At 44.9% G+C, this 21,794-nt stretch overlaps 1 protein-coding gene across 1 annotated transcript in view; it reads right to left on the bottom strand.

Moving 5' to 3' along the window:
- Positions 1 to 1,155: 1,155 nt before the first annotated feature.
- NXPH2 (neurexophilin 2) overlaps positions 1,156 to 21,794 on the bottom strand; it is a 38,058-nt gene continuing 17,419 nt past the window's right edge. The window contains exon 2 of the mRNA XM_062005150.1: positions 1,156 to 1,899. Coding sequence (XP_061861134.1) covers positions 1,156 to 1,899 — 744 coding nt within the window. The remainder of the gene's footprint in view (positions 1,900 to 21,794) is intronic.

Genomic DNA, 21,794 nt, shown 5'->3' with positions numbered 1-21,794 from the left:
CTCCCTACCTGTAGTGGAGTAATGCTGTTCTGTACTAGGGGAAACACTGCCTGAATATGTTTACATCGACAGCAGCTGTTGCAAATCTGCTTCCCAGAGTGAAGGTGCATAGATTTTTGTTGTCCTCTTTGTCATTGCTTGTGTTTTGATTTGAAGGATGCAGCACAATGCTAAGACAGACAACTGGGTGGCATTAAGCAGAAATCTTCTGTTATTTGTGTATGGTCTTTGTGCTGTGATGCATTTTCCTTGCTGCAGTACAGTGCTAAGAGGGCTAGGTAGCCAGAGAATTGCTTCCTTTAGGGGGAAACCAGCCCCTGTCACCTCTTTCAGCCCTAACCAGAGATTATCTTTTTCTGAGGTGTGTGTTTTCTCTGCCACTGTAAAACTAGTCCTGGTGTATATGGAAACATCTCAGCAGAATCCAAAGCAATGGTGGCTAGGGCAGGATGAAACACACACCAACCCTGCACACCAGGTGGGTCTGATCAACTAAAGCTCATCAAGGTCTAATTACATCATTGCATATCCATGGGTGAGGAGTCTGGAGGAAGAACCACTCGCTCCTCACTTCAGTGAATACACACTACTACAACTCAGAGAAAAGCAGCTTCCTCTTTTTTTTTTCTGTCCCAGAAGGAGCACTTTCTCTTATGATTTGGACTTGATTCCTTGAGCTCTGTGTGTGTAACACTCATTATGAAGTTAGTGGGAGAGCTGTTTACTTGTATTTCATATCCCAGCAGCCAGGAATCTGCTTCATCATTTGTTCTTTGTATGGGCATCTGAAGTTCCCAATGAGGAACAGGATCCTGCTAAGTGCTGCCCAATTCCAGCAACAGAACACCTCTCTGCCAGCGAGTCGAGTTTAAAAGAAACCTGATTTTCAAGGTCGATGTGCATTACAGACACGGTTTGGTTCCATTTTTGTGATGCGTCTGCCTGGCAGCTCCCTTACGAATGAGGATGCGACGGTCTCGAACGGAAATGATACAGAAATAGCTGGGTTACTTACGATACGGCACAAACACGGCTACGCTTTTGAAAGACTTTTTAACCTGATAGGAAAACATCTTCTTCTCCAAAAGGTTAATGGAAATGCTTTATATTTATGAGTGGCTGACACTGTATGTCTAGGGTTACCCACGCCCTGTGTCAGCCAGAGGACAAGTAGGGAGTCTCACTATGGTAATTGTAATCGGGACAGACCTTTTGCACCAGTTTGTAGTCGACACTGTAAAAAGCAATGTAAATGCAGATCACTTTGAAGGGTTTGGAGCACAACCAGGAGACATGGCTTTGAGTCTGCTCTTGGTAGCAGATCTTTGAAGGGTCGAAATTGCACAAGGCAGTTTTTTTAGCGCGATCCGTTTTCTCGTACTCGATCCGGCAGTTGAAGGACTTGGATTCCTTGGTCTCCAGCGTCGACTGGGGAGACGATTCGAACTCAACCACCTTGGAAGGAGGCACCAGGCTTACAGAAACATTTCCCAGACCCGTGGAGTTGTGTCGGAAATAAACACTGAAGGTCCCGTTGCCGTGATCGACGATTTTCCCTGTGATGAGGAGGTTCAGCTTCACAGTTTTGATGTTGGAGTGGAAGTCGCCCCATCCGAACATCTTCTTGAATTTCCCAGTTTTTACGATGGGTCTGCGTTTAGTTCGTGCGAGAGATTCCTGAACCTCCGTCACGTTGGACAACCAATCCCAAAAGTTCTCTATGCTGTCTGAGTAGGACACCTGGCCGTGTTTCAGCACGGGGGATGGCTTCACAAAGAGGCGCAGAGGATTGATGATCCTGGAATGGACCACGTTGTCGACCAGCGTCTCTGCAGCATCCTTGTCTTCCCAGTCCAGCACATCCGTGCTCTGTACGACTCGATCGGCGTCACAAAACACCTGGTTCAAAACAGGAGGAGAGAGGCATAACTATAAAAAACTGTGCAAACACAAATGTCAGCATGCAAAGGGAGCTGCTAAGATTTCTTCTTACAGCACGAGGGTCTGAGCTGTAATGAGCAATGGTTGCTGCCCCGTGAAAAATTATTTTACTTGAACGAGCTTGCAGAAGATGCAGAAAGCTCAATGGGAGCGGCCTGCTGGGACAAATGGACACATCATCTCAGTAGAGGGGGAGGAGAACCTCCCTCAACCTGTTGACCACACTGTTCTTTTGGGATGCATCAAGAAGAGTGTGTCAAGCAGGTTGAGGGAGGTTCTTCTCCCCCTCTACTCTGCCCTGGTGAGGCCTCATCTGGAGTATTGTGTCTAGTTTTGGGCTCCTCAGCTCAAGAGAGACAGGAAACTTCTGGAAAGAGTCCAGCACAGGGTCACCAAGATGATCAGGGGACTGGAGCATCTTCCTTATGAGGAAAGGCTGAGGGCACTGGGGCTGTTTAGTCTGGAGGAGACTTGGGGGTGATCTCACTAATATTTACAAATATCTAAATGGTGGGTGTCAGGAGGTTGGGACATCCCTTTTTTCAATAGTATCTAGCAACAGGACAGGGGGAATGGGATGAAGCTGGAACACAAAAAGTTCCATTTAAACATAAGAAAAAATTCTTTCACTGTTGAGGTGAGGGAGCCCTGGCACAGGCTGCCCAGGCAGGATGTGGAGGCTCCTTCTCTGGAGGTTTCCAAACCCACCTGGACACATTCCTGTGCCCTCTGCTCGAGGAGCTCCTGCTTTAAGAGGAGGCTGGACTGGATGAGCTCTGCAGGTCCCTTCCTACCCCTGATATTCTATGATTCTATGACCTGTAATGCAGCCATTGAGACCAAATGTTGCAAGGCAACGTTCACAGCTTGAATGGTGACAGAGGGTCATCACTACAGCTAAATAAACCTATGGGAGGATCCAAACGTTGTGCTCAGGTGTGTCTCAGCCAAAATACCTTATTTTTATCTTCAGATTAGAAAGGGGGAGGAGATAACAGTGATCACTGTCAGCCTGAGACCTGTATGCCAACATTCTGCCTCTTAGGCTGCGTTTCTTTGTAGCTGAGCTATGAACCCTTGAAAAATGGGAGCCTCTAATGCAAAGAGTGACAGGTGCTTATCTGTGCCGGCACTAACAGAGCTGTCGGAGTCATGCCCGCGGAGGCAGCATCGCTTCTGCCGTGATGGAGAGCCCCTGGTCAAACCGCGCCACTTTTATGCATGGTCCTTCAGCCATGCCACGCCACATTTCCGCACTGTCCTTCAGCCACTGCTAAGCCCACTCACAAGCTGAGAATCAGTCTGGTGATGCTGAGGCCAGCTGGCCATCTCCACTGCCAGGGAAGTGACTCCCCTGCCACAGAGAAGCATCTCTGCTCAGCTGAAACAAGAACCGATGCATGTATTCACCCATCCTTCACCCCAAAACTGTCTCAAGGACTTTAAAAGCACACACATACACACAAAAAGAGGCTTTTCTGCAGCATTTCTAGGTTCCAGCTGGGAGCAGGGGCCTGGCAGTGCTGAAACACCACCAACTTTTCTCTGTGTTTGCATGGCTGAAGGATGTGCTGCTTAAAATGCTAACGGCCACCCCAAACCATGGGCACCTAGAGTTGGAATTGCTGTTAGCAACCGAGCCAAAGGGCACTGCAGCTGGAAATTTTAAGGAGAAATACATGGAAACAAAGCCATTCACAGCAGGTTCTAACTTTGTGTCTGCATCCAGCTCTGACTGTCCTCTGCCAAGGGCACAGGAACACATGCAATTGTCCTTCTGGGCTGCTTTTCTTTTGCATTGTTTACTGACACCCACGCAATGGCTCTTTGGCTTTTCTCCCCTCTCCTTTTACCAAGCGATCTAGAGGGCATTGAGTCATGTGTTCCTGGTTAATACTCAATGGATGTCTCTTCAGGGGGCTCTCACTCCAAATGAGATAGCAGAGCATTGCTTCCCAAACTGCTTTTTTCCCCCCTTTTCAGAAGTCTGTGACATAAAAAGAAGAAATATGTAGGAATGAGGCTCGGGGTGGCTGAAGGGTGAGAAACACTAATGCATGTTAAACCCAGATGGGTTTATCACACCGGCCGGGTGTGGGGGCACAGTCATTTCAAACCCACTGTGGTGGAACTGCAGAGTTGTGTTGTGCTGAACTACTAGTACTTTTAATTACCTACATGTTACACCAAAGGTGTTCTCCTAACATGAAACCCGTGCAGCAGTAAACCAGCTTTCATAACATGGGAACACAGAATCATGAATACATTGAATTATAAGGAGAATATTCCTCTTTAAGGCCTAGATAGCAACCGTAGCTGCTGCTGACAGCTGTACCTTAAACTGAGTCATGTTTTCTTCCTTGTCTTTGAAACCATTTGCAGGCTACAGGATTCTCCAATCTCACACAGCCTTAACTCTTGACTCGGCTTCATCCTACTGCTGTCTTGTTTCCCTCGTTTCATTACAGGAACGAGATTCAGCAGCTGACAGAGCTGTCAGCTCAGCGGGTTGCAGGGAAGGGGACCTCAAAGGCTGGGGGTAGCACATTCCTTGTGTGCAAGCATTGGGGTAAAAAGGTGTCTAACAAAGAGCAGCCTGGTTGTGCTCAGGGCCCAGCACAGGGAATGAGGGTGCATTGTTGAGAAATGTGAATAACATTTGTGCTTTTTTGAATGTAAAACCTCTTCTGTGAGCATGCAGAGGAGAGGTTTTTTATTGCCTCTTCTGAATAAAGCTTTCAGTGACAGAACCGCACTGGAGCGCTTCGTTCCCGCTGCAGGCTGCGAAGGGCCTTCCTTCCCTGGCCATCAGCAGGGCTGGGCTGAGGCTCTTTGTTCAGATGTTTATTCACCTTGGTGAGCAATTTCCGGGAAATTAAAAAAATCTCTATCAAAGGAACCCAGCACACGCTGGGAGGAAGAAAAAGTGACTTCCTCAGCATCTTCCCATTTTGCTCTGCTGCTTCTCTGTAGTGGAAAATATTGCTAGCAGGTATTGGAAAGATACTAGCTTAGGGAAGTTAGTGTATACATTTAAATAGCTGGCTATTGCTGTAGTTCTCCTCTGCTGCAGCTGCATTTTCCCATTCCCTCCAAACCATCAATTTCCAAACAGAAGAAATCACCCAATCTTTTCCCGTACTACAGAGGCTGTAAAATGTTACCCTAAAATTTCCATCAGACTGTAGATGTCTTCTCGTGAGGAACATAATCTTGGACCCACAGAGTTGTGCAGAATGCACAACATGCCTTTGCCATTTTCTTCTGCTGCGTGAGCCACGAGAACAGCTCAAACCAAACTATGTTGTGGATTATATTTATGGAGTTTTAAGCTTCAAACCTGTTCTCTCAGTGCCCTTCTCTGAAAGACAGTGACTGCTCTTCAAAACCTCCCTCCTCCATGAATGATCCTGGCCGTGGTAGAGCAGCAAAGGTTAAAACACGTTCCCTGTGAACTGTTTTTGAGACACAGTTGTCAGTAAATGCTATGTTTTCTCTGTTTGCCCAAATAAATCTGGGTTCCTCTGGACCTTGCTCCCACTCTTCCCCTGTAGGGAAGGCACTAAATAAAAGCAGGTGTACCCGTGCAGGAGTTAATCGCTTCGCTGCTTTGGGAATTTTATCCAGGTTATTCATCAATCACCAGCAATCATTCCTAGAGCTTCACCCCTGCCAGGAATCATTTAAAAACTCGCAGCAATTAGCTGAAATAAATAGGTCTGTTGGGATAAACAGCTCTGAAGCACCATTTGGCTGCTCACCGGTGCGGCTGTGAGCGCTTCTCCCAGTGATGGAGAGGAAGAGGTGGGAGGAGGGAGGTGGTACTCAGCAACCTCCTCCCACCAGTGCAAAATTCATACTGGGGGAGGCTTCCAGTGGTCTCCTTGCTCTCTGCCACTCGCACCCCTGGGGTTGTGTTGGTGTCAGCACTGCAGCAGCACGGGATGCTTCCCTGGCTTCCCTTTCCAGGGCCCGCTGAGCCGTGTGCCGCTCGCGTTAAGGCAGCAGCAGCCAGCGCCTGCACCAGCCCCTCGGTTTGAAGGGGGTGGGAGAGGGGGAGAGCAATAGCTCTGCTTTGTCTGTTTGAGAATTCCACGATTTCAACACATTCATCAAATTTTAAATAATTTACGCCTTGACAGGCCTTATCAATTTTGCAAAGCACACACATTAAGCAGATACAATGATCTCATATTAGCTTTTTCAGCACCTTACGCCGTAGCCCAGAAAGATTAATAAAAACTCAGCCCGTCATCAATTAAATGGAAAAAACATAAAATTGAGTTCCATTATAGCCTTTTTTTTCCCTTCTTCTTCTTTTCTTTTTTTTCCCCCAAGAAAATGACAATGGGTTCTAATAATTCATCACAACAAGCTGAGCTTGAACTTTGCTGATTATTAAACACGGGGTTTTTTTCCCCAAAGGCAGGGGCCGTGACGGGTTTTATGGCAGCAGATGTGATCCCTGTCAGGAATGCTTCAAGGAATTCAGGAATTTAGCAAGACCTTCTTTCAGCAGCACTGTATGAAAGAGCTCTGCTTGTTCCATCTAGTCACAGCCTTATTTTTTTGTAAGCCCGTGTGCTTTCATAATTGTAAGGTGGATTAACTTCCATTTACCACTGCAGCTTTTGCTAGGAATGAAAGCTGTGAATTAACAATTTAGGTTGCCATGCAGAAAAATCCTTAAGGCTGCCTCGCTCTTTAACTGCCCAAACCCATGCTTAGGTTTTCCCTTGGAAGTTTCTGATTTTTGATCCCTCCTCCCAAAACTTCTGCTGGGAAGCTTTTGGATATCCCTTGAGAAAACAAAATTGTGCAGGTCAGCCTGTCCCAAGAAACAAGGAGTTGCTTTGCGCTGGATCAAAAATCTTTCATTTCCAGACAGGTTGTGAAATCTGCACCGATTCCTCCTCCTCCTGACTTTGCAATCAGCTGCAGCTCCCAGCCAAGGAGCCCCTGCGCCAACCTGAATTAGCCAACGGTAGCTGCAGCAAGTGAGAATTGAGCGTGTGCTCTGCTTTGCAGGCAGCATGTAACATCCTGCCGTGCTCTGGAGCTTGTGGGGTTTTTTTGTCAGAAGGTGTATTTTAAATTAGCTAAGTATAGAGGTGTTGATATAAGCTACTTATTAGAAATTGGTTTTGTAAGTTAAAAAGCGTGTGTGAATACCTGAGGGCCTGGCAGCAGGGTGTGTGGCTCTCATACTGGGAAAATAACAAGAGAGCTCCATGGAAATACAACTAACTTCTCTATTTTATTTCAGTTGTCAAGAAAGTACCAAAAATGACTGGAAATATTGAAGATGAAGTGGCTGCTAAAACATGGCCACCTATCTGGCTGCTTCCTTTACTTCCCAAGCCGTATTCTGCTGCTGCAGTTATGGGGCAGCAGTTATGGGGAATCCCACAGTGCTCGGGGTGCTCGGGACTGCCATGGTGCTCCCCAGCCCCTGGTGATGCTCCCTGCCTGCCTGGCAGCCTGCTCTGACCCACGGGCAGCTTGGGTAACCTCTGTGGTACACAGAACCCCTCCGAGCCCTGAGCTGGTGGGAAGGAACAGAGAAAGCAGGGATTTTCTTTTGTCAGAACCTTGAAACCCAAAAGAAATGACAAAAGCCACCTCAACTGGAGGGTGAGTGTGGGGTCTTTGTCTCCTGCACGGCTCTGGAAGCAGTACTTGCAGGTTGCAGCCAGGAAGAATCAGAGAATGGTAGGGGTTGGAAGGGACCTTTAGAGATCATCTAGTCCAACCCCCCTCCAGAAGCAGGTTCACCTAGATCAGGTTGCATAGAAAGCAGAGGTGTGAGCAGCACACCTGAACATTACCAAAGGTCCTGTTCATTAGGTTGGTTTGCTGAGAAACCACAGTTTTGTGAGGCATTTGTCAAAGGCTGGGAGTTAACCACTTCTCCATGTAAATGAAGAGACTCCACAGAAATTGCCATCTCTGTTTACTCACATTAATGTGATTATTGGGAAGAGAAGCTGAACCTTGTCACTGAGGATGCCCTCGCTCTCCAGGCACCCAAAACACTTTCCAGTGCTCGTACAACCCCTCCCGTGCTAAACTGTAACTACAGAAATGCCAGTGGCTTGTTGTGACTGGCTTTGTCTCTCCCATGGGTGATGACAGACTCTTTGAAGTACTCTGGTACAAAGATAAAATCCAGTCAGAAATTCACAGTTCTACTTGATTTCTGTCTCATTTTAAAACAGATCCTGAAGAAGCACTATGGAGTTGAGCATGCAGATTTCAGCAGAGATATCCTTTATGGGGGAGGAGCTGGAGAGCGGGGAGTGGATTGTCAGAAGCACTTATCCCTAGCTGGATGGTGGCAGAGGATCCAGACTTTTGCAAATCCCCCAGTCATGTTAAGGAGGTTGCAATTTGGAAAGTTTTAAAGGCTCATACAGCTGCTTCTGCCTTCTTTTAGTCGGGAAAGGTGCACAGAAATCCCTTGTTCAATAGCTAATATAATTGGATTGCTTTAACAATTTTGTCCTGTCTCCTGTAGTTAAAACTACAACAATAAGCTGCTTCAGCAGGAAGAAAAAAACTCTTCATGAGCAAACCTTGCAGCCTATTAAATTTTCTGCTTGTAAATGAATCCTACAAAGCAATGCCCCCCTTGCAGAGGTATGCTGTAGGGGGCAGAGAGTGTAGCTGCACTGCATCCTGCTCTCAGGGACTAAAGACTGGGATTCCTCCAAAGCCACAGCACCTCAGCACCCCTGGGAAAGCATCTGAGCAGCACAATGGGAAAGAGACAGAGAGAAAAGGAGGAATGGCAGACTCAAACTATGTATCAGTGCATTAATTATGAAGGTCAACTAATACTGCTAAACACAAGTAAACAAATACCTGACAGAGACACCACCATAAGGGTAAGCCTGAAGCTTTCTCTCCCTTTTGCCTTTCAGGACTTTCAGACTGTCACAGAAGGTACATCAGGAAACAGAAACTGGAAACATGAAAGTCAATGTGTGACTCAGCACTATTTTTCCATCCTGTAACATGGCAAGTTCCTCTTCTGCTATCCTGGTGGGTGTGTGGGAAGCTAATGAAGCTCTGAAAAGCACTTTGCCATTTTTCCTCCAAAGAACTGAGAGGGGAAGATCTCTGTCTACATCTGTATCCATCTAAAAGCGAGGGAAGGTAACAGGTAGAAATCTTTACTTTAATGAGGAATATGTGATGCTCATATCCACATGGGCCACAGACAGAAATACTAATCTGAAGTGAAGGGGTATGCTGGGAGAAGTTCCAATTCAGGATATGATTCCATTGGATATTTTTGAACAGATACTTCAAACTCAGCATCATATTTTACAGGGGGGAAAAAAATCCCTTCAAAATTCTCAAGTTTGTGTGAGAAAGCAAAATAGTATTTTCCTAAAACAGCACTTCAGGATAGAGACACAAACTTGAGAGGAAGAAGCAGCAGAAGCAGAAGGAAAAAAAAATAGAGTGAGAATTAAAGATAAACCCTGCAAAGATGTTCCTTTTCTTCTGCAAATGAACTGGTGGAATGTATTCACCGACTTTCCCTGATGAGTGCTTTGAGGTTATATGAAGTCTTCCCTCAGCCTCAACTGGACAAATTACTTAGAGCATAGATAGCTTGTAAATTATATCCATGAATTGAATTGATCTACCTTTTTGCTGAGAGAACAGAAAATTTGTTCTGAGAAACGCTCCTTGCCAGAAACGGCAAACCAGTTCTGTTCTTGAAGACTTCACCTCTTTGTACTTGTTTGGTTTTTTCCCCCCTAAATCTAAAATAGAGATCTTTAGATAAAAACTAGTTATCTTATTTGTGTGCTTGTAGAGGAACGACTCAGAATTCTGTCTGGTATTACTAAGTGGTTTTTCTCTTTGCTGTACATGAAGCTCTCCATGAAGGGTGGAGATGTAATATAAATGGAAAGCATTCTGGGGATGATCTGAACAAAAGCCTTGTATAAAAGAACCTAATTCAGTTATGACAGATACAGAAAGCTCAGCTTTTATATCTATATAAAAAAAAAAGTACATTAAATATTTGAGAAGAAGCTTTGGTTTGTAATAGAGGGAGAGACAAGGGAATGCTGTGGTGGAGTGGGTCAGTGATCCACCTGACTGGCTACACAGTGTCTTGACCTATGTTAAAAGATCCTTCAGCAAGTCAAATGACATCGAGTCTATGACATGCTGATGGAATAATCTAGCTAGGTGAGACTTCTGAAGGACTTCCCAAGGTAGATGGCTGAAAGCTGAAACCCTGATTTCAAAAATCAATGTGCCATTTATTTCAAGAACAGTTTCTAGCCCTGATCACTGGAAGGGAGAAGATGAAACCTGAGCTGAGCGTGTGGGTTCCTCTTTAGTGTCTTCTGGCCATCAAACGCATGTCAAAGCTACGGTGAGGGAACATTTCTTTTGGCAGGGGTCTTCAAGCAGGTGCCTCTAGCTGCTTGTTTCTGCAGCTCCCTCCACAGCCCTCTCCTGAGAGCTGTCATGACCATGGTGCCTAATGCAAACCAGATCAAGGTACTTGTCCATCTTGAAGAATATGCTCTGGTAAGGTATATAAAGGAGCTGATTTTCAGGTGCCTTCTGCGTTATTGTGTACATTTCCATGAAAGTCAGGCTGCCCTCTTGCAATCTATTCTGCACTGAGCTTCACTAGTGCTGTGGGCACATGTAGTGTCCTGTGGGACTGAGACTTGTGCTTTCATGATGAAGATCTGGCATTTGATGATTTTTAAAAGGCTTCCTTATTCACCTGGAAAGCTTGTGAGATGTCCCAGATGTTTTCAATCTCCGCTGCAGTTACCCTGCCACTTGCAGACTCTGCTCACAGAACCACAGAATCATTTAGGTTGGAAAAAGAACTTTAAGATCAGCAGGTCCAAGCATTAATTTGGGTTTATGCACTGCCAAGTCCCACTAAAGCATGTCCCAAAGAACAGTAGCAGCAGCCGCTTGCGGGACCAAAAGCTGAATACGCCTCCCCTTACCGTCAGCTGCAATGGGAACACTCAACTCCTTTCCAAGACAGCACCTGCTGACCACCCATCTGTTGAACTTTAGAGTTAATAATTTCCCCTCCTGCTTATTTCTTTAATGCCTGAGAGATTTCGCTTTACATTTGCTGAGATCAGTTCATTAAAATCCTAATTTCCAACTGTAATTATCTGTCGGTGAGCGCTGCTGGTCGCACCGGCTGTAGCACTGATAGGAGTGCTCACAGCTGCTCACACAAGCTCTGAGCAAAACTCACTGTGGCACCGAGCTAGAGGCAGGCCTGCAAGGATTTTTTGGAGGGGGGGGAGGGAAATGTTTTAAGAACCACAGTTAACCGTTCAGGAGTATTTTATGCGGTAGGGAAAACGCGTGAACAGCAAACTGCTGCATGTGTTTGAAATGAAGCTGGTTTGACTGAAGTTGCCATGCAGGGTTTGCATGCCTTGTACATTTGATATTAAAAATCAATTAAGGAGCAGCCCTTAATCTCCCCTTCAGAGCTGATTCATGTTTGGATGCGGGCTCTGAGACCCCGAGTGACCTCCCTCTGCGCCAAGTGCCACACGGCAAAGGCCGATCTTTTCTCTCTTCCTACTCACGTGCCGTTATTCAATTTTTTACTGCATTATGAAGAGAGTTTTAATAATCGAGCCAGATTAAATGAATAAAAGGATGCTTCTGACAAGTTGGAAACAGAGAAGCCGTGCATTTGGAGCCGATTCCGAGCTCTGTATTATTACAATGAGTAGGAGATGATTAACAAAGGAAAATATTAGAGTTATCTACTCCCTTTGAGAGTCAAACTAATGAACTTCTAACAGCTGCTGTTGAAAAATCAGTAACACTATCACTATCAATTTCAAGACAAAGCACAGCTGACAGATGTTTGAAGTGATAAATCAGGCTGCACGAGGATTAAAATAACAAGCCCCAAATGGCCTTTAAAAGACAAAGGTGCTGCAGCAAACTATTTTCAGCCACTTTGGATCTTGTCAAAAGTTAGATCACTGATACAATTATCTTGCAAAACAGTAATGACCAAAGTAATATGTTACAAAAAAAAATCCAACAATGGCGATACTTGAGCCAAGTTTTTGAAAATAACAGGTTTTATAGTCATTTGAGTTTTTAATGGCAGAACTGAGAATGCCTCTGCTGCCCTGAATATTACTTCTGGGAATGAGTTATGAAGAGTAGGCACTGGGCTGAAGCAGAAAATGTAACTGAATTGCACTCTTGTACATGTTAATTAATCCTATTTTAAAGCAAGAAGATACATTTTAATAGGCAGTGAACACCATTATTTAAATAAGGCAGAAGATTTTTGTGTTGCTTCACTGCAGGCTGCATTTCCTAACAACCTGTCACTGATGTGAGAGAGATAAAGAGCCCTTTCTCGGAAAATACCATGTGTTTGCAAACTCTGCTGCCTTTAATGGGAGACAACAGCAGGGAGGGGAGAGAGAGCTGAAACAAATTCCAAGTTACTGAGCTTTTATCTCGGCTTTCACCATCGAGTGCATCGTGTCACAGGGTACATAACTCTCTGTTGGGTTACGGAGGGAATGTATCCAAGTATCCAAGACTCCATCAGCTAAGGCTGGGATGCAGGGAATAACTAGGAATCTGAAGTTCAGAGCTTTCTTCCAGAAAACACATTTCGTTGTTTGCTTCAAGCATGCTGTTCCTTCCTGGAGAGCCTGCTGCCTATGCATGCTTCTGTCAGCGTGCCCTGGAGCGGGACAGACAGACAGACCAAAGCTACTGCAAACCCTGGGAGCTGCCCTGTATGTTCTTGGCACGTCCCTAAAGGAAAAAACTTCTGCTTACAAGCTTTGTGACAGAAACACCTGGGAATCAAATGACAAGAGCACGCTGGATTTCTGTGGGTACAGAGGACAAGGGTGGAGTACAACTCAGCAGAGATGCTGCTTGTTGGCTGCCTAGGGCTGCCCCCCTCCAGCAGAGCCTCTCTCAGCAGAGATGGCTCCATTGCACCAATTCGGATGGATGGGCTGAGGCCAGTTGTATGAGGTTTAACAGGGCCAAATGCTGAATCCTTTACTTGGGCCACAATAACCCCAGTCAATGCTAAAGGCTTGGGGATGCGTGGCTGGAAAGCTGTCCAGCAGGAAAGGGCCTGGGGGTGTTGGTTCACAGTGCCTGAATATGAGCCAGCAGTGTGCCCAGGTGGGCAAGAAGTCCAATGGCAGCCTGGCTCGTATCAGTGTAGCCAGCAGGCCCAAGGAGGTGATTGTCACGCTGTACTTGGTGATGATGAGGCTGCACCTTGAATACTGTGTCCACTTCTGGGCCCCTCACTACAAGGACACTGAGGGGCTGGAGCATGTCCTGAGACAGGCAGCAAAGCTGGTGAAGGGTCTGGAGCACAGGTCTGATGAGGAGCAGCTGAGGGAGCTGCGGATGTTTAGCCTGGAGGAGGATGAGGGGAGACAGGATCACTCTGCAACTACCTCAGAGGAGGTTATACTAAGGTGGAGGTCAGTTTCTTCTCTCTAGTAATGAACAATTGGACAAGAGGAAATGGGTTCAGGTTGTGCCAGGGGAGGTTTAGATTGGAGATTAGGAAAAACTTTTTTACCAAGGAGGTTGTTAAGCCTTGGAAGGGGCTGCTCACAGAGATGATGGGGTCACATTCCCTGGAGATATTCAAAAGATGCACAGAGGAGGCGCTGAGGGACAAGAGTTGAGTGATGGGCTTGGCACTGTGAGGGTAATGGTTTGACTGACAATCTTAAAAGTTCTTTTCCAACTGAAATGGTGCTATGATTTGGGATGAAGGCAGGGCTGAGGTTTGTCTTGCTCCCCAGCACACAGCATGTGTGGAAGCTGGAGCTGGCCAGGGAGCAGCCTGTCCTGAGGCCTGCCGGGGCAGCAGAGGCGTGGAGGCTCACAGCGTCTCTCCTCCCGGCACTCTGCTTGGAAAACCACGGCACTTGTCTAAATTAAATTAAAGTCTTTTTCCTTTTGAAACCACTTAGCATGAGGTAGCACACTGGGGCACTTGGGAGATATTTTACTGCTGCCTACACACATGCACACATGCTGCTTTCCTAAATGAATTACTCTTTTAAAGAAGAGAAAATCATTGATTGAAGCTGCTTTATTATTAAGTTTTAAGGTGAAACAATATTAGCCTCTGCCTAGCAGCAGCCAGCCACGCCTGCAGCCATTGTGTGCTGCACAATGGTATAGTAGCAGTGACTTCATACTGTAAGGTTCTATTGAAAACCAATTTTAATCCCTTTTAATTTATTCAGCCATATTTTACATCCCGAGAAGAGGAAAACCGGAATTCCTTTCAGCCTGAAATTTGTTTGCGCTTTGTAGAGCTGAGATCAGCTGGTCAAATCTCCTCTAAATTAAAAGCCTTCCAAACCAGAAACACTTTCCTTTTCATTTTAGCTATTTATTAACATAAAAGCTCAGCATTTTGGAATAATTTTTAAAACAGATATACAAATGACAATTAGTTCCATTCATGACCAGTGCTAAGCACATGAAATATTAATTGCAAAATGAAATTAGAAGTTGGTTAGTCATCTGTCCTGGTACGATAAATCTGTGGGTTGCATTTAGAAATGGGAGAAGAGATGAATTTGACACTCAGTTTGACTGCTGGAATGTCACAACACGTGTCTGGCTTGTTCCTTTCCAGTAACTTACAGAGATAGTTAATATCTTGGATCGTTGTATGTGTAGTGTAATAACAGAAAGAGGATGTGAAACAAGAAGAGCTGGCATCAGATGAAAATGTTACATTCAAGCACAATAGGAGTTAATCCAAGTTGCTGTCATCTGCATACAAAAATATAACTTCAAACCTATTTGCTCCACACATGCTGGATCTGGATCAAACAAAAAGGAAACACATTCAACACATCTTTACATCTTTCAGTCTTTTACCGTGAATTACTATGCACATAACCCCGAGTATTAATTCGGTCTCATCCCACGACGCATTTGATGTATTTCAATTGGCACATATAAAGAAGAACGCTTTCAGGTTGTATGAAAGAAGTGTCCTGGCAGGGCGCTTGCAGTTGGTGAAACAGGCACTAAAGGCAGATCAATCACCACAGGCTAGGAGGGAATGGCAGAGTGCTTTCAAGGCACACACGTCTGAAGCTATACCCAGGAAAATGCACCGGCCTAGAAACAAGGCAGCAGGAAGGATTCTCTTTGGATGCATACCAAAGGTGTTTGAGAGGAAAGGATGTATAAAAGCATAACCTGAAAAGCTCTCCCCTCTGTTGGTGAGAAAGATGCAAATTGGAATGCAAATACCAGTGGATACATGTGCTGTAATCGCCAGCTGGATCCCAAACCTTTGGCCTCAAGCCTCCGAAGGCCTGATTACGGGGTCAGTTTAGATCAGCATCCAATGAGAAATCTCAGCTCTGTTGGCTTGTTTGTCTTCACTCACAGCAGAATATTTTTTTCCCCCAAAGTTTAGATACTGTCTACATTATCCACATTCCTCTGCTAAGGACACCTTTGACTCTCTTCCTTGCTCCTGGACTGGACCACGCATAGTAACAAAACCAAAGTGTTCCTTTTGCACCTTGGGAGCTCAAATTTCTTTGAGGATTTTTCTTTTTTGGTTGACCATAGTCTTGAACTCCCTGGCAGATACTGAATTTGCTTCCAAAATGGATTTTGCTAGTTTTAAGACTTACTCTGAAAACAACCACTCTGCAGCAATCAGTACTCACTACTTCTTAAAAAGCAGAACAACCCAGTTCAGAAGATTCCATAATTGCAAATGAGATTTAGGAGTAACTGCTTTATTCATGCACTATCTGAAGAGGTTTAATATAAAACCAGGCCTTTTTCGTCAAATAGCCAAATTCTGAGTCTGTATAAGAAACTTAACCACAATTTATGAATGGGTTTGGGTCTGAATGTTAACAAGTGGCACGAGTAATCTCAAAACCTAAATGGACTGGCATTAGGAAGAATAGGATTTTAAAGCAAGAGATATGAGAAGTGAGCTGATAAGCAGAAGGCACAAGACTTAGTGATGTGTAAGGAAAGTCAGGCTTAAAAGCCACCCACTCCTTTTTTGTTCCTAATGTGTGTTTTCATATAGATTGTGGAGATCAAAGAAGGAAACAAATGTAAATGTAACTGCCTAGACCAAGGCTGGTAATAAGCATATGACAGATGAAAAAGGAACTCTGCTGTAAATGTTTTAAACTGCCTCCTGTGGATACAAAAAGGTGGTTCTACAGGGAAAACAAATAATGCCTTGTATTAAAATGGAATGTGCTGCCCTACGTGATCAATTGCAAAGGTTTTCTGAAGTCTATAAATATGTATGTGCATGACCTGATCGGTAATAAACTGTGATTTTATAAGTCTCTGAGTCTTCATGATCAGCCCAATAAACTGCCACATCAAATAACATTATACCTTCTGGTATCTGTGAAAGTGCCAGTTGCTTGTGATGAAGCAACTGAGGAAGGGCTCTTCTGCCTGCCTGCAGTGCTGCAGGGATAAGGATGAAGGGAGCACAGCCCTTTGCTAGTTCCCTGTGTCAGGCCTGAATCATCAACCCGTACAAACTGAATCAGGCACGATCATCAAATTAGACAGAGAACAGCATTAGTGTGCTATGGATTTCGGTTCAGGTATTTGTAAGTAAATCTGCTTTCCCTGTTCCTCTCATCTGGGGTTGAAGCAGAGAACCTTTCAGCTCCTGTTTGAGGTGTAGGAGCTTCCTCCATCCACAAGCCACGTGGGGAGGAGAGCAGGATGGATGGACTAGCAGTGAGAAACAAGGATTGCTATCACCTACATTCAGAGAATCAGAAGCTTCAATACATTACTTCACCCAACAGAGAGTTGATATTTTCCAAAATCATGCTCCAGAAAATAAAATCTTGGCAGATCTCCTTCCAGTCAGCAAAAGGCAACACCTCATTAGTGTAGATAAGATGTATGTGGCCTGTGTTCGACTTTGCTTAGGGCCCAGCTGAATTTCAGCCAAAATTCTGATAGCTGAATATGGATCGAAATGTCTAAACAATTTTGATGTGCACTTCATTGCAGCTCAATACTCTCTGGGGTGCCAACAGTATGCTTCACTCACTGCTTTTTCTCCTCTTGTCTTCATGGTCACTACACAGGATAAACGTCACATAGATTGGAGTGAGGAGGAGCTGTTGCTGCACTGCTGGTTTGCTCCTCTCTATGGTTTGGGATCCTGCTTTCCTGGCCTTGTCACCAGATTCTGATGCTCTCCCACCACTGCTCTTCTCAAGGTAGGAGAGCTGCTCCCACTCGGGTCTGCATTCAGGAACAGGGGGTCAGCCACATGCCAACGGCTTCCCTGCTCGTTGTATTCCTCCTTGGTGCCATCCTGCCAGGAACTGTATGCTGGGAGCACATCACTATTACCAGGCTTTGCAGTAAAAATGGTCAGTCTCCTCTTCTATGTCCTGACTTGTCATGGAAACCCCCTTTTCCACTAGTGGTGAACAGGCATTTGGGCATGCACACAAACTGAGAGAAAGCATTTGATCTGGAAGAATGCAAGTACTAAAAGGTCAGATAAAGTAAGATGTTGTACATTAGATGTTGTACATCTCCTGTATTTCCTCATGCTCCATCTCCTGTATTTTCAGTCCAAAGCTAAATTTACTATAACTGGGTAATTTTTTGTACTAAAAATCGTGCATTTTTCCATGCCTGCATGAGGAAAACTTTCCCTACCAGAAGTCAGAGCCATGCTGCCATCCACAAGTTCCAGTAAGAAGTGACTGGAAAGCTCTTTGGTTGCAGATTTAAATTCTGCTGAGAGCTCCAGGCAGGTCTCATGCAAACAACTGACACGTGTGATCTTGACAAAAGCCAATTACAACATCAGGTAGTCCTGAAAGAATATACTCTGCTGCAGGCCAAGAGTGGCAAACCAGTGCCTTTGCTTTTGATTATTTATATAATCAACCTGGGAGTGTTTATCAACAGCAGCTGAACATGAGCCAACAGTGTGCCCAGGGGGCCAAGAAGGCCAGTGGCATCCTGGCCTGTAACAGAAACAGGATGGCCAGCAGGGCCAAGGAGGTGATTGTTCCTCTGTACTTGGTGCTGAGGAGGTTGCACTTCAAATACTGTGTCCAGTTCTGGGCCTCTCACTACAAGAAGAGCACTGAGGGGCTGGAGTGTGTCTAGAGATGGGCAATGGAGCTGGGGAAGGGTCTGGAGCACAAGTCTGATGAGGAGCAGCTGAGGGAGCTGGGGATGTTTAGCATGGAGAAGAGGAGGATGAGGGGAGACGGGATCACTCTGCAACTACCTGTGAGGGAGTTGTAGTGAGGTGAGGGTCAGTCTCTTCCCTCCAGTAATCAATGATAGAACACGAGGAAATGGGCTCAAGTTGTGCCAGGGGAGGTTTAGATTGGACATGAGGAAGAACTTTTTCACTGAGAGGGTTATTAAGCATTGGAAGGGGCTGCCCAGGGAGGTGGTGGCATCACCATCCCTGGAGATATTCAAAAGACACAGAGATGAGGTGCTGAGGGACATGGTTTAGTTTAGTGATGGGCCTGGCTGTTTGAGGTGAGTGGTTGGACTCCACGACCTTAAAGGTCTTTTCCAACTGTAATGATTCAATGATTCCATTACATGATAAATGAATGAACAAGACACATGTGGTTTTTATTGCTCCACCCATGGCTTCAACCAAGCATCTCTTATTCTTTGCTGTGGCTAATATTACAATTAAACCTTGGTAGACAGTCTGGGAATGTATAAAAACGCCTCCTGAGCTGTGCTGCACGGAATATTTCTTAGAGAACCATTTGCTCTCTGATTTCTTTCGTTCTTATATTATTTACAGAGCAAGCAAACAGAGGGAATCGAATTGCCCAACCTACAAAATGAGTGAAAAACACAGCCTCACTTGCTCCCAGTAGTGAAGAAATGTAGCGTTAAGACTTGAAACTCATTTCCAATTTTCTCTGTTCGTACCGCAGTCTCTAAACAGTGCATTATCTCACACAGCAGATGTGCAGCAGTGTCTAGGTACAACAGGGTGTGATAAGTACAGAATTTCAGCCCTATTTCTTCTTTTATGTTTTAAGTCAAGTCCTTACTCTGATTTTCATTTTGGCTTTTGTCCTGTTAGCAGGGTAGGAGAGGAGTGGGGAGTTTGGTGTTCAGTTATAGAAAGGAAAAAAGGAATCATCTGAGACTCAGAGCATCTGAAGTTAACAACACAAGAGAAATCAACATCCAAACCTCTAATTTTATTTAAATTGAAACTAGAGAATAGAAACAACTTATGCTGATGTGATTAACTCCACTTAAGTGGAATTTGCCCCCAAGACAGCAGTCTCTTGGCTGACACAAGCAGCTGCATTTAGAGCTGATAGAAAGTGGAGAAAGTTGTTTGTAGAGTCATAGAATGGTAGGGGTTGGAAGGGACCTTTAGAGACCATCTAGTCCAACCCCCCTGCAGAAGCAGGGTCACCTAGATCAGGTCACACAGGAACATGTCCAGACAAGTCTTGAAGACCTCCAAGGAAGGAGACTCCACAACCCCTCTGGGCAGCCTGTGCCAGGGCTCCCTCACCCTCACAGTGAAACAGTTTTTTCTTATGTTTAAGTGGAACTTTTAGTGTTCCAGCTTCATCCCATCACCCCTTGTCCTGTTGCTAGCTACTATAGAAAAAAGGGATGTGCCAACCTCCTGACACCCACCCTTTAGATATTTGTAAATGTTATTAAGATCATCTCTCAGTCTCCTCTCCTCCAGACTAATGTGTAAATCTCCTCTTCTCCAGACTCTTCTCCAAACTATTTGTACTGCTCTCAAATGCTATTCTGAAAATACTGTTTGTAAATTAAGCAACTTGAATGTATTTGAGTAAAGAACTCCTTTACTTTTGTGTTTAATAAGAGGTTCACCAGTAATAACAATACAAATATTCCTGCTCTGGCTGAGCTGAGAGGTGGTGACCTCGTAAAGCAGTCAAATGGTGTTGGGAGAGTGTGTTTTTCATGTAGAAGTAGTCATCCTGGAAGCAGAGGAAACACAGCTTTGCACCAGGATGAATAAAAAACCTTGGGTACGGCATATTACTGTTCTGTAATGTTACTAGTATTTGGGAGTTGGAGTTTCAGCCCAAAGGAAAGGAGAGACTGCAGTGGGGGAAAGATGAGCTTTACACTTCAAGGGCTGTTTTTGTCTCGCTGTTTCTCCAGGAAGATTGATTTGTCTGCAAAAAAGTCATCAAGTGCTCTTTGGATTCAAAGGAAACTTCTTGCTGGCTACTGTGGGCTTTGAATGAGCCCCAATGCCTGAACATCAGCTTGGTGCTGTAGGTGCAAAGATGGTTTGTGTGCAAGTTGGAAAGGTTCAGCTCCTTGCCTGCAAACAAAGGGCTGCACACCTTTAGAGAAGCCGAGCGTGATGCACAGTGCTTCCAGTCATCCACAAATGAATCAGCTAATTACATTAGTATGGTGTACTGCATAGTCCAATTAAGTTGCTAAGCCAATCATCTTGAAATAAATCAACCATATTGTTACATAATTCTTTTTAATAAGCAGAGATATCATTATATGAACTAGGTTCTAAGGGTGCCAGATGCTCCTAAACAGGGAGTCTAATTTATTTCATTGATTGTAAGAAGCAATCCATCCGTGTGTGATAGCTTTTATCATCCAAAATGCTAATTCTTATCTGAGTTTAAAGTAGATTTCTGTCTTTCCCATACATAAATGAGATCACAGAAGAGCTAAATGTGGACCTTCCTTAATTCCCCATCACGGGGGCACATAAAACTCTTGTCCCAAAATGCTAAATCAAAGTCCTTTTTAACATAGTTAATAGGACTGAAATAGAAAAAGAGGCCAAAAACCTCCTCTCAAAATCATTGCACCCAATATGAAGAAAAACCATTTGACCTTTGAAAACAAAGGTTTTGCTGAAGAAAGAGCATGTAATGGAAGGTCAGTACTCTGAAATGAGAAAAACAGGGAAGAACTGGGTTAATTGGCAGCCCGTGGTGCTGCCCATTAGCAATTGTGCGGAGAGGAGAGGAGAGGGGAGGGGAGGGGAGGGGAGGGGAGGGGAGGGGAGGGGAGGAGAGGAGAGGAGAGGAGAGGAGAGGAGAGGAGAGGAGAGGAGAGGAGAGGAGAGGAGAGGAGAGGAGAGGAGAGGAGAGGAGAGGAGAGGAGAGGAGAGGAGAGGAGAGGAGAGGAGAGGAGAGGAGAGGAGAGGAGAGGAGAGGAGAGGAGAGGAGAGGGTGCTGGCAGCTGAAAGGGACTGCAGCAGGCTTAGAGTCTCCAACAGACTGGGAAACCCAGCTGCCTCTAAAAAAAAAAAGGTAAATAAATGATGTGCTTTAGTTTTGATTAACATTTCAAGGATACTTTAAAGGAGATGGGAAGTAGTGACAATCCCTTCACATATTGTCAATGACTTAGGCTCCTTCAGAGAGCACAACATGTACATCTAGCCCAGTAATCAAACAAGACTGTTTTATCCTCTGCCCTTCGTTTATGTTGTTTGTCTCCCATAAAGAAGATTATGTCAAACAAAAAAACCACAACCCCACAACCCATGTTTTGATTGTTTTTTGATAGCTTTGTTGGAGAGTTGAGTGAGTCACACACAAGCCAAGGTATGCTAAGTAGCTTTAGTTGACAGTCCTCTTCTAACCTGCCGGCAAGTGCTTCCTGGAGAAGTTGCTACTGAACATTAATAATCTGCTCCCCTCAAAGATGCAGGCCATCTGAACACAGAAGAAAGAAGTGGTGCTTACTGAATATTTTTAGTGGACCTGTGCCTACCACTCTGATTTGTTCCTGTT

Source organism: Colius striatus, chromosome 11 (assembly GCF_028858725.1).
Source record: "Colius striatus isolate bColStr4 chromosome 11, bColStr4.1.hap1, whole genome shotgun sequence".
Lineage (NCBI taxonomy): Eukaryota > Metazoa > Chordata > Aves > Coliiformes > Coliidae > Colius > Colius striatus.
Note: the sequence above shows the minus strand (reverse complement) of the source record. Positions and strands in the feature narration are given on the sequence as shown.